This window comes from Dinoponera quadriceps, unplaced genomic scaffold (assembly GCF_001313825.1).
Source record: "Dinoponera quadriceps isolate SergipeBrazil2010 unplaced genomic scaffold, ASM131382v1 scaffold1527, whole genome shotgun sequence".
NCBI classification, from domain to species: domain Eukaryota; kingdom Metazoa; phylum Arthropoda; class Insecta; order Hymenoptera; family Formicidae; genus Dinoponera; species Dinoponera quadriceps.
Window position 1 is genome coordinate 541323 of NW_014555734.1, and position 15245 is coordinate 556567.

General features: G+C 33.2%; 2 protein-coding genes across 2 annotated transcripts in view; both read left to right on the forward strand.

Moving 5' to 3' along the window:
* The window catches only part of LOC106745309 (facilitated trehalose transporter Tret1-like), an 11627-nt gene extending 5429 nt beyond the window's left edge, over window positions 1-6198 (forward strand). Inside the window, exons 3-6 of the mRNA XM_014620803.1 lie at window positions 1823-2002; window positions 2933-3129; window positions 4035-4341; window positions 5314-6198. Of these exons, the coding sequence (XP_014476289.1) occupies window positions 1823-2002; window positions 2933-3129; window positions 4035-4341; window positions 5314-5936 (1307 nt within the window). The 3' untranslated portion in view covers window positions 5937-6198. The remainder of the gene's footprint in view (window positions 1-1822; window positions 2003-2932; window positions 3130-4034; window positions 4342-5313) is intronic.
* A 2394-nt stretch (window positions 6199-8592) lies between these two features.
* LOC106745271 (putative 3-methyladenine DNA glycosylase) lies at window positions 8593-12545 on the forward strand. The gene is made up of 5 exons (XM_014620722.1): window positions 8593-8862; window positions 9162-9315; window positions 9407-9607; window positions 9771-9980; window positions 11509-12545. Exons 1-5 carry the CDS (start codon window positions 8722-8724, stop codon window positions 11874-11876), a joined length of 1074 nt encoding a protein of 357 aa, XP_014476208.1. The 5' UTR covers window positions 8593-8721; the 3' UTR covers window positions 11877-12545.
* The last annotated feature ends 2700 nt before the right edge of the window (window positions 12546-15245 follow it).

Below are 15245 nucleotides of genomic sequence, written 5' to 3' on the forward strand. Positions count from 1 at the left end.
ACAATTCATTAGCATACTTAAACAGTTTGATAGGTTATATTTAAGGCAAGCTCCCTAACTCTTCAATTTAAATAAAATAAAAAGAAGCAAAATGTCAACAAGGTTATAAGCATATAGAAAACTCCCGTCTATTAAAAAAAAATAACCATATCAACCTTTATTTTAACAAAAAGCACTTTTTCATAAAACATATTTTTCTCGTTTAATTTTTTCGGAAAATAACAACGCCATAAAAAAATAAGAAATGAAATCTCATTTTCTTACATTTTTGTATGTAATCAACATATAAATAATAATAACAAAGTTATTAACAAAAGAAGTTGGAAAGTTTGAAATTCCAGTTTACTCATTAAAAATACTTGTCGTGATAGTCACAACATTAGAAGGTACTCAATGAAACGACGAACTTTACGCAAATTCAAAATTACGTAGAGAGATCATTTTCTATCCGATGAATATATAAGATAGAGTAACATTGAGTATAATTTTTATTCACGAAGAGAGGTTGGATTTGATTAGATTAACAAGTAAGAAGGGGCGAAGCTTCTCCCCTATGGTTATCTATATCACGATTTATAGATGTCTCACATTCCTGAGTATCTTTACTTGAATAAATAGATGGATGTTAGATTATAATAAAAAAAAGTAATTTATGTGTATGCGAAACGAGAGTTTTAATAATATTTGGATGATCTAATGCAAGCCTCGACAAGAAATGCAACTTTCAGCCGGATCTCGGAATGCATACCCACTTTCCTCTCCTTGTCGGCCGCGACATAGCAGCTGACCGCATAATTAAGGTTCACGACGCTCTGTGTCAGAAGCGGCTAAACCATGAATACAATCAGGTCGGACCCTCTCCCATATCACAAATAAGTATCTCGTGTCAAATTTACATGTAATAGAATTGAGGAGATACATATAACATAATGTTATATATATAATGTTATATATATAATGTATATATATAATGTTATATATATAACTTTTTCGCGTAATCGTATTATTTTATATACTAGCATTGATATAGCAGGGGATCCTAATTCATTCTATTTATATTTTGCTACTTCTGACACAGAGCATCGTGAGCCTCAGTTACGTGCTCGGTTGCTAAATCACAGGCAGCAAGGAGGAGAAATGGGCTTACATTCCAAAATCTGGCCGAAAGTTACATTTCTTGCCGAGGCCTGTTCTATAATATGTGCCAAAGTATAATATATGTCAAAGTTATTGAGAGTGGGTGTCAAAGTTATTGGGAGTGGGTCTCCTATTCATCATATTTAGCCAGTTTCCTAATGAACTAATAAATTTCAAGATTTTAGCAAAATATATTTGAATTATAACTATTGTCTTATACCAAAATCTTGAAGAACATTAATTAAGTCGAATAATTAAAATTTATTAATTAAAACTTTTGGAAAATTAGGCATTTCCGCAATTTCGTACCAGTAGCTTCAATTACATTTAGTAAGTACTACGTATTTGTAAAATTTCATCAAAATCAGAAGTGTGTAGTATAGTAAAGTCTTATCAAATTATGTTGTTATTTAAATTTCGTTATTTAATATTTGTTATTTAAATTAATATTTGTTATTAATATTTGTTATTTTTTGTTATTTAAAATCAGCTAACACGGGCACATGTGTATGTGTGTATTTGTGTTATTGTGTAAAATTTAATTTAACGAGTAGTTTTTTTTCAAATCGTTACTGATATTAGAACGATGTGTTACAAAAAAATAACTGGTTCAATAATATTTCTATTATTACATATAGATAGTAATTTGTGAGTTTTCGATGACGCGTCACGTTTTGCCTAGCAGTTGGTCTAGAAGCTATTGTTAGTGGATTAGCGACTGGCTGGGCATCGCCGTATTTAGCACAATTAACATCGGCTGAAGTGGACATTCCATTGAGGCTAACCGATACCGAAGCATCCTGGGTGGCGTCCTTTCTAAACCTCGGACGTTTGATCGGGGCACTCCTTGGTGCTTTTTGCCAAGGTAAGCGTTCTTCACCACTCTTCATCAAAGGCAAGATATTCATTGATCAAAAGTTTTAGAAGACTTAACAAAGTGGATCGCTTTATCTCGATTAGGCTGGTCCTTTGGGTCCTTTCTGTTACATCTCGACATAACTTAACAATATTTCTATTTAATGTCAATATAATTTGTACACAGATTATTATTTTATTATTTATGTATTATATATTACATATTAATAACTTTATATCTCTTATTGTTAAATAAATTATTCTCTTATTAAAACTAAATTCTATACTTGGTACGCGTTTGAAGAAAGATTGTTAAATTATACGCGAGGATATAATAAAATTTTATTCATATCAGACTCAGTAGGTTAGTAGATTTTTCCAATCTATCGATTATTTAATCTCCAAGGCCGATTTAGATTCGAAACAACCTAGATCCTCTTTCGATTGAAGCAAGCGATATCTCGCGACCTAAGAACAAGCCAGCCACGACTCAGTGAAAATCGGAAATAAATTTTTGCTTCTTGACAGTAGAGGCGGAATATCGTGAAAAAATGAAGTTAAACAATTTTTAGAGCCTTTTAAAAAGGTATATTTTTGAAATCTTAGATCATCACGATCTTGATATTTTTGAAGTCTTGTAACATAGTCTTGTAACATAGGAATTTTTACGTTTTTCGGATATTTACTAATTGTAGTTTTTGCATTCTGAGACCTCCACTGCTAATTCCAATTATTTATGTCCCAATATTTACCTAAAGGTGTCCTTGTGACGCGCTCCACCGTGAAGAAGAGAATAATCTACGAAACACTTCGGTGCGAAGTTAACGAAAATAATAAACGACTTCTTACATCCTTGAAGATCGAGCCGCAGTTCTGAGTTGTGGTGATCTTGTTCTCAGGATGACATGTCTCTAACACGTGTCACGACACAATCCTTCAGAATTCGTTGGACGAAAGAGAGTACTGCTGTTGTCGGGATTGCCGTTAGCCTCAAGCTGGATTTTCACTATCTGCGCCACTTCGGTTACATGGTTATATTGGTCCAGAATCTGCTCTGGAGTTGGATCGGGCATGATGTGGCCCGCGATGTCCTTGTATCTAGGCGAAATTGCTAATCCTACCATTCGAGGCTCACTGGTAATTTGCAAGAGAAAAAATTAAGAGAGAAAATCAATTTTCTAATTTTTCTATATTAAGCTTCGTTGCATACTTTTTCCCACTCTCTTCGCTTTTTTTTATATTCTCCTTAAAATCTCTACACAAATCATTAGACAATACTTTTATATCTCATTGTTTTTCTAAATTTTCAATTCTTTTCGATCACATTAAACGTTTTATAAATTATTTTTATTTAAATCTATATAAATGCCTGTCATGTCATTGCATTCTCGAAACTGTACTGTCCTTTTTTTTCCTAAGTTAACGCGTCATTTCCGGATTCTTTTTATATTTTCCATATTACTTTTTTCCTTTCTGCGTAAGTCGACGGATCATTGTATTTTTCAAAAATGTTAGAATTTCTTAACTATAGAAAAATAACATGTTCAAATAGATCAATCAAATTTAAAACAGACGTCACGAGTTAACATTTAATTGTAATACCTTATTAGAGCAATATATAAGAGATTTATATGATTAAGGATATTAAAATATATAGCAATAAAAACGGAATCACTCGCAAGGTTACGGCTGTCGTTCGGCCGATACTCTCAGTATTAAAACTTTATTTTTCTCCTAACAATTAAAATAAGTTACAAGAAAAGCGATGGAAACGCTGATAATGAATTAGAGAATAATATTAATATTAAATTGTTAATTTTTAACAGCTCAAATTATTAATAATAATTTTGAAGTCATTAATTTATCAATGTTAATAATATAGTAATCATAAGAAGTTTTTGCCCGATTGATATTTCATTTTTATGACTGTCATTATTTTCTTTTAATTATATATTCTTGTTAACGATTCGCGTGTTCACCAATCCTCACAACAACGATGGCGGGAGCTTCGAGACGATAATACCACGACGTTACGTTTTCAGATAGCCATGAATGTGAACGCAGCGTCAGTAGGTCTATTTCTGGGCAATGCGATGGGTCCTTATCTATCCATGGAGATGTTCGCTTACGTGAGCCTCGTACCGAATATTCTCTTCATGACCCTCTTCAGCCTGATACCTGAATCGCCCTATCATTACGCTCTTCACGGTGATATTGACGAGGCCGAGGCATCTCTCAAATGGTTCCGACGAGAATCTGACGTCAAGGCCGAATTACAGGAACTCCAGGATTTCGTCAATGGCGCCACCGCCAGTATCCTGACAAAACTTAAGGATTTCCTACTACCAGGTATTCCAGAAGTAAAGAGCTTGAACGCATCTTTGATGTAACATCTAAAATTCTTTTTCTTTTTTTTTTTTCAATTGAGATAAGGAGTTTTTATTGCATATTTTAATAGACGGATTTTTTATTCGAAGAAAACGAAATAAAAATGTAAACATCTAGCATTTATGTATCTTTCACTTTGTCTCTTGAGAAAAAACTTAAAATTACAAAATTTAATAATATTAAATGTTTCATATAAAGATATGGAACAAAATTTTTCATATATAATCAGATATAATTATATATAATTATATATAAGACGTTGTGTATAGAATATATCCATATACATATATACATATATATATATATATATAGAAATATATAATTTTATATATGTAATTATATAATTTTATATATATAATTATATAATTATATATATATATATAATTATATAATTATATATATANACATTATATATAATAACATGATGCACGTGCATATGCTGCTCAGATGTCGTTCATGTCATGATGTCACAAAAAAATGTAATAGCATTAATCATAATTAAGTCAAGAACGTGTACATATCATTTGTGCACATCTTATGCTTATGTGATGTTAATCACACAATGATCTTTAAAAAGATATTAAGTTGAAGTTACAATTTGACATCACATTGTGATGAAACATGATCATCGCACATTTCTATCTATGGACGTTACTAAATAATTGTGCAACATCTTTTCAAGTATATTTTGTTGTACTACACAATCTTTTTTTTTTTAAGTAGTATATTCTCGATATACTCTCGTATATTTTCTTGTGGGATTGATTGTATGAAAAATTTATTCCGGGGAAGTAAATCTCTGAAAACCTTAAGTTAAAGGGCTTCAGATTTTAAAGAAAAGAAGAATTTCAAGATAAAACAAAACTCACTTAAGAATTAATTGATATCAACTGTATATTGGTTAAAACAATCGATCTTTTTTTTCTGTTCCAGCGAACCTGAAGAGCGCCTTGATTATGTTCGGTCTGAACGTCTTCGTGTATGCGAGTGCATATAGCACGATTAATTCCTACGCAGAGATTATCTTGATTAATAGCGGAGTGAACGTCACCCCGTCGATCGTAGTAATGGTGCTGGGTTTCTCCACAATTGTCGTCGGCTCTACCGTTACTTTGGTAGTGGATAGATTCGGGCGTAAGAATCTTCTAATAGTCTCAAGTATTGGCGTCGCCGTTTCGCTCGTCGTTCTCGGATTACACTTTTACCTTCTCTCCCTGGGTTTGAATTCTGAAATGTTGACGTGGTTGCCGATCACGTCTTTACTGTTCTTCAATATCTTTGCATCCTACGGTCTCATCCCAGTCCCCGCCACTCTTCTAAGCGAGATGTTTCCAGCAAATCTTAAAAATCTAGCATCGCTTTGTATCGCATTAGGAAACGCGACATTTGCCTTCACATTTGCCAAGACCTATCAACCTTTCATAGACGTAGCTGGAGAAACGATTGTTTTCTGGAGCTATGGACTTTTCGTGTTACTAGCAGTGCCTTATGTATGGTATTTCATTCCCGAAACGAAGGGCAAAAGCTTATTAGAGATTCAACAGACCACCAAGTAATAGGATATCGTGAAGGCCTGGAGATTATCAAAATCGACTTTGATAAGAAGTTTACGAAATGTCGGTTATAAACGAGTCTAACAAGGAAAGGACATAGTCAACGCCTCACTGACTTTAATCTCTTTGTACGTGGTGAATCTACATAAGAAATAAATAGGCCTGTGAATGGATTAGGAATTTGTATATTGGAGGATTTCGGAAACTTGAGATTAAACTATTAAGCTAATATATTGTTTCTCGAAATCTTAGTTGTAATTCACAATTCGGGATTTATGTGATAAAGGATATTTTAAAACAAATTGAATAATGGATTTTTAAAATATATTATAAAACTGCGCAATGATACATCATACTTACGGTACAATTCATTTAAATTAATGTTAAATTATTCATGTCTGATGTATTATTTAAATAAACACATATATAACAAATTGTCAGCGATATTAATATTAAATGATATCAGTCTTTCGAGCAAATTCTACAAATTTTTGACAGCAGGAAGGTAATAAATCCAACGCATATTACCTGATTCTATTGATAAACTGTCGCCGCAAAAATGACAGACATGACGACAAACAATGCAAGCAGAAACCGAACAAACCATATAGCGATCTAACAGTAGATTGGTGACAGAAACAGAACAGATCTTGTTGCGCACAATTTGGCGGCAGGTTCTGTGTGATTTCTGCTACCAATTTGCTCAAATTGTCTATCAACAGGCTCTGTCGCCAAAACACGAGCTGATTGCGGACACAAATGACTACAGTTTTAAAATGTGTTTCTTTATTTACTGCGAGTATTGTCAGTACTGCGAATGGTATTCCGATATGGGCTGCAATGAACCACGAAAGTACTGCTACCAATGAATGACGTCATTGAATTTGATGTCACTTTCTAATGAGACTACTGCGGCCGACGAGATGAAGCAGTCGCAGTACAAAATAGCTACTTACACTGAAATAACCTTAATTGATAGTGAAAGTAATGAAGTATATAAAATAGCATAGGCATTTTAAAGTTCATATCTGTGTATAATGATACAATGTTTTCTCCATAATTTTTGCATTTTGTCCGAGGCATCTGAGATCGCATGAGTTTTTTTGTAAATTTCTGTATCTCTATCGCTATCATTTGATTCATGGGTGCGTTTGAGGAGACGCTATTTAGCGCTACCGCATCATTCTATCCTTGTTGTACATGTAAAAAGTAATAAAGACAGAATGACGCGGTAGCGATAATAGCATCTCCTCGAACGCACCCATTCTCATCTCTATTTCTATTAGCGTAAATACAATAAATGCAATTATATTTTCATTAAGTATTTCACTCATTCTTTATGAAATATAAACAATATCAACATATAGAGGATGTAATGAATTTGAAAGGGTTAGCTGCACGAAACATATTGTGATGTGTTCCGATCTATAATCTGACAACACCTCGACAGTAAAAGACGGAATGGTACCCGTACAGTAACTAGGTCTGTTCGTTTTCGCTGCACCGCTGAACTAGTGCAATAAGTTGAAGCGAGACAAGTATATGTTTTCTCACTTCAACTCATTGCACTAGTTCAGCGATGCAGCGAAAACGAACAGAACTTATAATACTCAAGGAGGAAATCCAAAGCCATGTACTGAGATAGAGATAGAGAGAGAGAGAGAGAGAGAGAAAGAACAAGTTTTCGATTAAAATATGTGATATTTAAGTTTTGAAAAATGTCAACATTTAACGTTAATTTAATTTTCCTTGCTTATTGTATTGTATTGTATTACTAATACTGTATTACTAATACGTTACTGATTTATGTACCTAACTGATGCTATAGTGAAGAATAATTGGCTGGAAAAACTATATTGATTTGGTTAAATATCGATTTTAATTACATACTTTTATCAAATTGACATTGATCCGATGAAAATTTGTAACTGAAATCGACGTGAATTCAATATTTTTTAATCGGACATGTGCTACTAATTAATATACAAACAAATTGATACAATATGTGCAGTTATACACAACATTCTTAATATATATATCCAATGAAAAATATTAATATATATAAAATAAAAAAGCGCGAAAATATGCCGTTTCGAAGTCGGCGTTAAACAAGTGTAGTAGATTTCATATGCCTGTGTGTAATCATGCGCACTACAAGCATATAAGTGAGAAGAAACACAAGCCTAATGGCTTCTGTCCACAGGACGCGACAACAATTGCTGCGCGGTGGAAGTTCGCGCGGTAGCCAATCAACATTCCGTTTTTCGGTAAGAACTAAAAGTTGATTGGCTACCGCGCGAACTTCCGCCACACAGCAAGCGTTGCCGCGTCCTGTGGGCAAGAGTACACATTACACCATTACGCCTGTTCTTCAATAGTTCCGTCTTGCGTCGGAATCAAATGTCAGAACGCAGCCAAAAGTCCGATTTATTTTTTAAAAGCGAGTTCTCATTGGACCATCGGCTGCGTTCTAATATTCGACTCCGGCGTACGGAGTATTGCAGAACAGGACTTAAGCCCGTATCAGACTACAAATTAGAATTGCGATTGAATTAAAATTTGGCCAATGAGAGCAAGATTCACTAAACTTGAGTTTAGTAAACTTTCCGATTGGTTACATTTCAATCTAATCTCAATTCTAATCCGTCGTCTGGTACGGACATTAATAGGATTTGGCATTCGCACGTAGACAGATACAGAAGATCTCGTGGGAAAGTCTCATCATCAATTGGTAATACTGGCCATTACTGAGAAAGAAGGCTTGGAATTCAGCGGCTCGAAGCCATAAATGAAAAAAGCGAAGTTATTTGTAACAGAAAATAAATTGATGAAACGGACAACAGCAACTACAAGAATTCAACAACATACAATTGAAGAGAATTTTAGTGATGGAAGAGTGAAATTGATGAAAATCCAAATGACTCCTAAGGTTTGCGTTATATTTAATAATTTCATATTAAATATTAATTCTCTTATTAATTTTATAATAATCTTTATAAATATTTATTTGCAACAGATAAAAGAGATATATAACTATATATAAACTATATACAACAATTGGTGCTTTGGGAACAATAATAATTTATTATTTTTCACAAAATTTGTCATAAGAAAGTTAGATTTTTACTTAATATGTAAGAGTAACATGCAGTATTACAATATATTTGTGTATTATATCATAACTCTAAACAATACAATTTTTATATTAATACATTGTTTTTTCATTAGGTAGAACCAAGTGAAAAACTAAAACTAAATCTGAAATCCTTACAAAGTCAAAATAGCAAAAATATACATAATGCAATTAACTTTCACATTACTAAATCCTCTAAAATATTCAGAAGTACCCAGAAAGAACCAAAGACAAAAGCTCTCATGAAAAGTTAGTTATAGGCATTTTACTAATTACTAATTAATTACAAGATTCCTATTTCTATTTATATATATATTTATTAACAAGTTGTTTTATACAGAAGAAAATGAAGAAGAAAATCTAAACACAAAAGTGAGTAAAAGAAAACCAAGAGTCATTGTGGACTTGCAATTAATGAAAGAAGAATTAAAACAATTGGAAGATCCACCTATAACACCTTGGGAAAAGAAATTATCTTCTGGCCGATTACAATATGAGTTCTTTAATATCTCCTGTAAGGAGCTTGCACAACAGTTACTAGGTGTGTGGTCTAAATTATATCTTCTTTAATTCACTTATATAAATACAACCTGCTTTATCTAAAACTAATTATCCATCAAGTTATTTATCCATTTAATTAATTAGTTATTCACTAAGATATCTCAGATGTATTAAATGTTATAAATCTTTTATTTTCTCTGCAGGTAAAATACTCGTACGATATCTTGAAAATGGGACCATTCTCAAAGGTAGGATAGTGGAGACTGAGGGATATCTGGGCACAATTGACAAGGCGTCGCAAACTTATCAAAACAAAGTTACACCACGTAATATACCAATGTATATGCCACCAGGGACCATTTATGTTTACATGACATATGGCATGTACCATTGCTTCAATATTTCTAGTGATGGTGAGTACAACCAGACGACATTTTTTTTCTACTATATATAAAACATATTTCTTTTATAAAGTTATTAAAAATTACAAAAATAATTAAGAATGTAGTAAGGATATTATACTTTTAATTCAATAATAATAGAAAAAATAAAAATAAAAAGTATCCTATACATATTCTAGTAATTTGGAAATAAATCTAAAAGTATCACACGTGTGTACATATGAACAAGTAGTAATTAATTTTAAGACTCCGTAGTAGTTGTCGAGTAAATTCGTGACGTCACAAATGAGAAATGACACGTTAAGAAATATTGCATGCCATTTGTAAATAAAAAGATATTTGGATAAAACAACACTTGAGATCGCTTGAAGATACTTGTGAAAATGGACGAAAACTCTCCTTTTTTCTTCTAACAGTCAATAAATAGCCGTAAAAGGTACGTGAAGTAAAGCCTTATTCATGTAGGAAAACATGATTTTACAGCTGTTGAAAGGAGTGGAAAATATGTTCCTACATATAAAATATTCCTACATATATAAAATTCCAAACTAATCTTGATTTTCCTTCATTTTTACGGGTTTAATAAGTATATCACTAGTCACACCTGCACAATTAAACAAATAATAAAGAAATAGCACACAATACAAAATTTCGTTGTCAATACGTCACTCTTCACGCATATAAGTGCGGTCCAGCAAATGCTTCGAAGTGTTTCTCCTTCTTTTTCTTCCTTTATTCGGATCCGAAAAATAGATGAAGAAAGAGAAATACTGCGAAGTATTTGTAGCGCTTGCCAGACGCACTCTATTGGTTCCTTTTATGTTATGAACTGTGTCGCTACTGTGTCAACGCGGAGTTCTTAGTTGACTACTCTGAAGTCTTAAGCAATTATAGATGTGATATTTATAATTGCACTATTCGTTCTATTTTGTGTTACCCTTTTCATACCTGGTAGAACAAATATGTTCGGGCCCTTCTAAAATTCATATTTTCCACGGAAATAAAGATAGCGACCTTCTTCACTTTAAAAATGAAGGATAGAACTCTTCACAAAAAAATTAACACCTTTACGAGTTTCATCCCTTGATCTGTTTACTTTGTAAAATACTTGTAAAAAATGGGGTAAAAATGAAAAATATAATTGTTGAACAAAATTGTTTTGTTTTGAGATATAGAACCCAATTTTGCAGTAAAAAATGGGGGGTCTATTTAAAAAAATTGATTGCTGAGATTGATTGATGGGCTCTATTGGATCCAACATGGACCAAAACTTTATAAGATCATCTATTGGCCCTCTTTGAACTCTCTATCTTTTATACGAAATATTTTTCTTTAAAATGTATTTTTCAAGAAATATTTGAAATCACTTCAAATAGGACAATCTGTATATATAGAAAAATTAATTCACGAAAAACACGTTTAATAACGTTAAATTTACAGTAGTACAATAGATTCTTAAATAAATCGGGAAGCATAAATCCTTTTCGTATCGGGAGTTACAGAACATGGTTCTTTCATGTCATCATTGATAAAATTTTAGGTCTCGGATGTGCGGTATTGGTGCGAGCCGTCGATCCTCTGGAAGGTATCGAACATATGGCTGATCAGCGGAAACTGTCGGAGACGAGGAAAGCTAGTTTGAAGCCGCACGAACTATGCAATGGTCCATCGAAACTCTGCATGGCCTATCAACTTGACAGGCAGCACAACAAATATTCTGTTTGTACCTGGAAGTCTCTGTGGATCGAGGATGACGGTGCATTATCAGATTTTAGAATTATCAAGTCCGCTAGAATTGGAATTGCCAGCAGCGGCCCGGAATGGGCCAACAAACCCTTACGTTACTACATTTATGGCAATAAGTGCGTCAGTAAGAGAGATAAGAAGGCGGAGATGGATCTTTCTTAATCTGAAACTAATTTTGATAATTTCATCAAAGCCGGTTTGCATTTCATTGTGTTCTTATATATAAAATAACTGATGTCGACATATCGCTTTTAATAACAAAGTCGAGTCTTTATAAAATTGGAAATCAGTGTTCACTGGAATCAAATACTAGATAGTGTCACTAGAAAATAGAATGCGAAATTGCAGAATTGCTGTCAGAAAAACAAATCAATATTAATGTTAGTATTAAGGTGTAAAATATTTTATTTAAATTATGAAGTAATGATTAATAGCGAATTCAGCCGCTTGCACTAATGCGCACCGAATGCACGCTAAGACTTGTTCATAGTCTTTTTATATATTTTAAAATCGTCTTAAATACATCTTCAAATACTTCTTAACTAGTAAAATAATCTGTACAGCATCCGTACAGATTGTTTTATTGGCTAAAAGTTTTTGAATATACATTTAAGACGATCTTAAATAAAAGAACGGATATATATAAACAAGACTCAATGCGCATTAGTGGCCGAATTCGCTATAAGTTAATCGTATAAAGACTGGGAAAGTTCCAAAAATAATAAGTAATTATATTGGTATTGATTAGATTATAAGCACGTGAATCCTAAGGAAGATGAAAAAGTCAGTGTGGAAAACTCTGATATAAAGATTATGTAATAAAATTCTCAACGTTCTACTCGAATAGTATATATTTATTTCTCTAACATATTAATAAAATTAATTATTCGATCTTAGCTATAATTAGTAACTAGTTAACTAGTTAATTAGTAGCTAGTTAACTAGCCGAATTAATTATAATTAGTGATTAAGTCAGTTTATTGAGACAGTTACGGTTTCTAGCCTCGCAGCCGAGGACTCTGCAGTGAGAACTTGATAATGGAGCTATAGTTGTGAGAATTAGAACCTTATTCATCATATATAAGGTTCAGCTCTCTCAAGCAGCCATATCAATTTTATGACGTCACAGGTGAGAAATGATATGTTTTTTGCGACATATAGCTTTATTTTTTAGTCATCCCTGAAAAACATAATAGTTTTATAATCCTAAAACCTGTAAAATATTCGATGAACTGAGATATTTCCGGTATATCATGTAGAATCGCAAAATAGTTCGTGAAATAACAATCATTTTTCAGCCATATTCAGGCTGGTATTACATGCGTCAAATACTGTCAGATGTGTTGATTGGCCGCAAGATAAAAAATTTTTAAAGTTTCTAATATTTCCTCTAGACACCCTAGAAATTCTCTATCCATCAGCCAATCGGTACGTTCGACAAACTCGTCGTTCGACACTTGTAATACCAGCCTCGAGGTGTTATTTCACGTATCGTATGACGAATATTGCTAGATATGCCAGTTGGCTGCCAGATAGAGAGTTTCTAGGATCCTTAATATATTTCTAAACATCCTAGAAATGCTCTATATGACTCGTACCAAAGAAAATCTAGAGAAGATGAATGTTCTCTTCTCTGATTGGTGCTGCCATTAGGTGACCAACTTTCGCAAATGTGATATATATATATATATATATATATTTTTTTTTTATATTATTATTATATATATATATAATTAATAAAACTAATATATATATATATATATATAATTAATAAAAATATATATATACACACCATTGTACAACTATATATTCAATACAAGCGAATTGCTGTTTCTTTTAATTAATATGTCAAAAAAAATTCAATAAATATTGGGTTGACAAATAAGTTCGTTCGATTTTTTAATCGGAGTAGGTTTACTCGTTCTGCTATCTCTTTTCCACAGCGCTATCGCACAACGCGCTTGCGCAGCTGAAAAGCGACGTTCCACCTAACCTATTTGTAAACATACGCCGGTTAATACCAGAGTATTGTGCGTACTGCACGGTTGCAAATATGGAAGAAAAGAACGTCCATTTTCGCCATATTTTACTTTTTTATTTCAAAAAAGGCAAACGAGCTGCGGAAGCTCATAAGAAGATTTGTAATGTGTATGGGGACGATGCTTTAACAGAACGTGTGTGTCAAAAATGGTTTGCCAAATTCCGTTCTGGAGATTTTGATGTTAGTGACGCGTCCCGTTCTGGTCGTCCAGCAGAGATTGATTCAGCTGTAATAAAGAATACCGTCGACAAAAATCCATCGCAAACAGTACGAGAGATTGCTACGACACTTAATATATCCCACACAAGTGTAGAAAACCATTTGCGTCAGTTGGGATACGTTTCTCGCCTCAATGTTTGGGTGCCGCACGAATTGACCGAGGCCAACTTAACCGCTCGCATTTCCATCTGCGACGCGCTGCTGAAACGCCAAGAAAACGATCCATTTTTGAAGCGGTTGGTTACGGGAGATGAAAAGTGGATCGTCTACGATAACGTAGTACGTAAAAGATCATGGGGAAGCAGCAGTGAACCACCACAAACAACCTCGAAGGCAGGATTGCACCCGAAGAAAATTATGCTCTCAGTGTGGTGGGATTATAAAGGTATCATTTATTATGAGCTCTTACCATCAGGTAGGACGATCGATTCAACTGTATATTGCTCCCAATTAACGAAATTGAATCAAGCAATACGTTTGAAACGTCCAGAATTGGCAAATCGAAAAAGAGTCGTCTTCCACCACGACAATGCCAGACCCCATTCATTAACTATTCGGAACAAATTATTAAAGCTTGGCTGGGATGTTTTGCCTCACCCTCCTTATTCACCGGACCTGGCACCCTCTGATTATTATTTGTTCCGGTCGCTACAAAATTTTCTGAACGGGAAAAACTTTGCTAATAATGAAGCTGTTAAAACGCAACTGGATCAGTTTTTTGCCGGTAAACCTCAGACGTTTTATGAATGTGGGATTATGAAATTGGTAAAAAGATGGCAAGAAGTCATAGAAAAGAATGGTCAATATATTATTGATTAGTATATATTTTGTATATTAAATAAATTGTATTTTATACCAGTTAAAAAAACCGAACGAACTTATTTGTCAACCCAATATATTTAAAAATTTATATGTTTCATCCTTTTAACTTACAAATTATAAAATTATTCTGTAAATTACAAATCCGTGTGCTCCTTTTACACGTCCATTGGACGTCCATTGGATATCCTGTAGACATGTCAGGGAGTTTAGCATGTCTACCAATTTCATAAACGGATATTTCATGGATATCCAATGAATGTTTGAAGAATGTAAAACGGATGGCTTATACATATCCTGAAATATATTATAATTAAAATTATTACACTCGACAATATGGAATACACGCGACTCATGCGACACGAACAGAAAATCACTGAAAATCGATCCAATACGGAACATGTTAAGGCATATGTGACACCTAGTATACAAAGAGAATGAGTCATGCGACG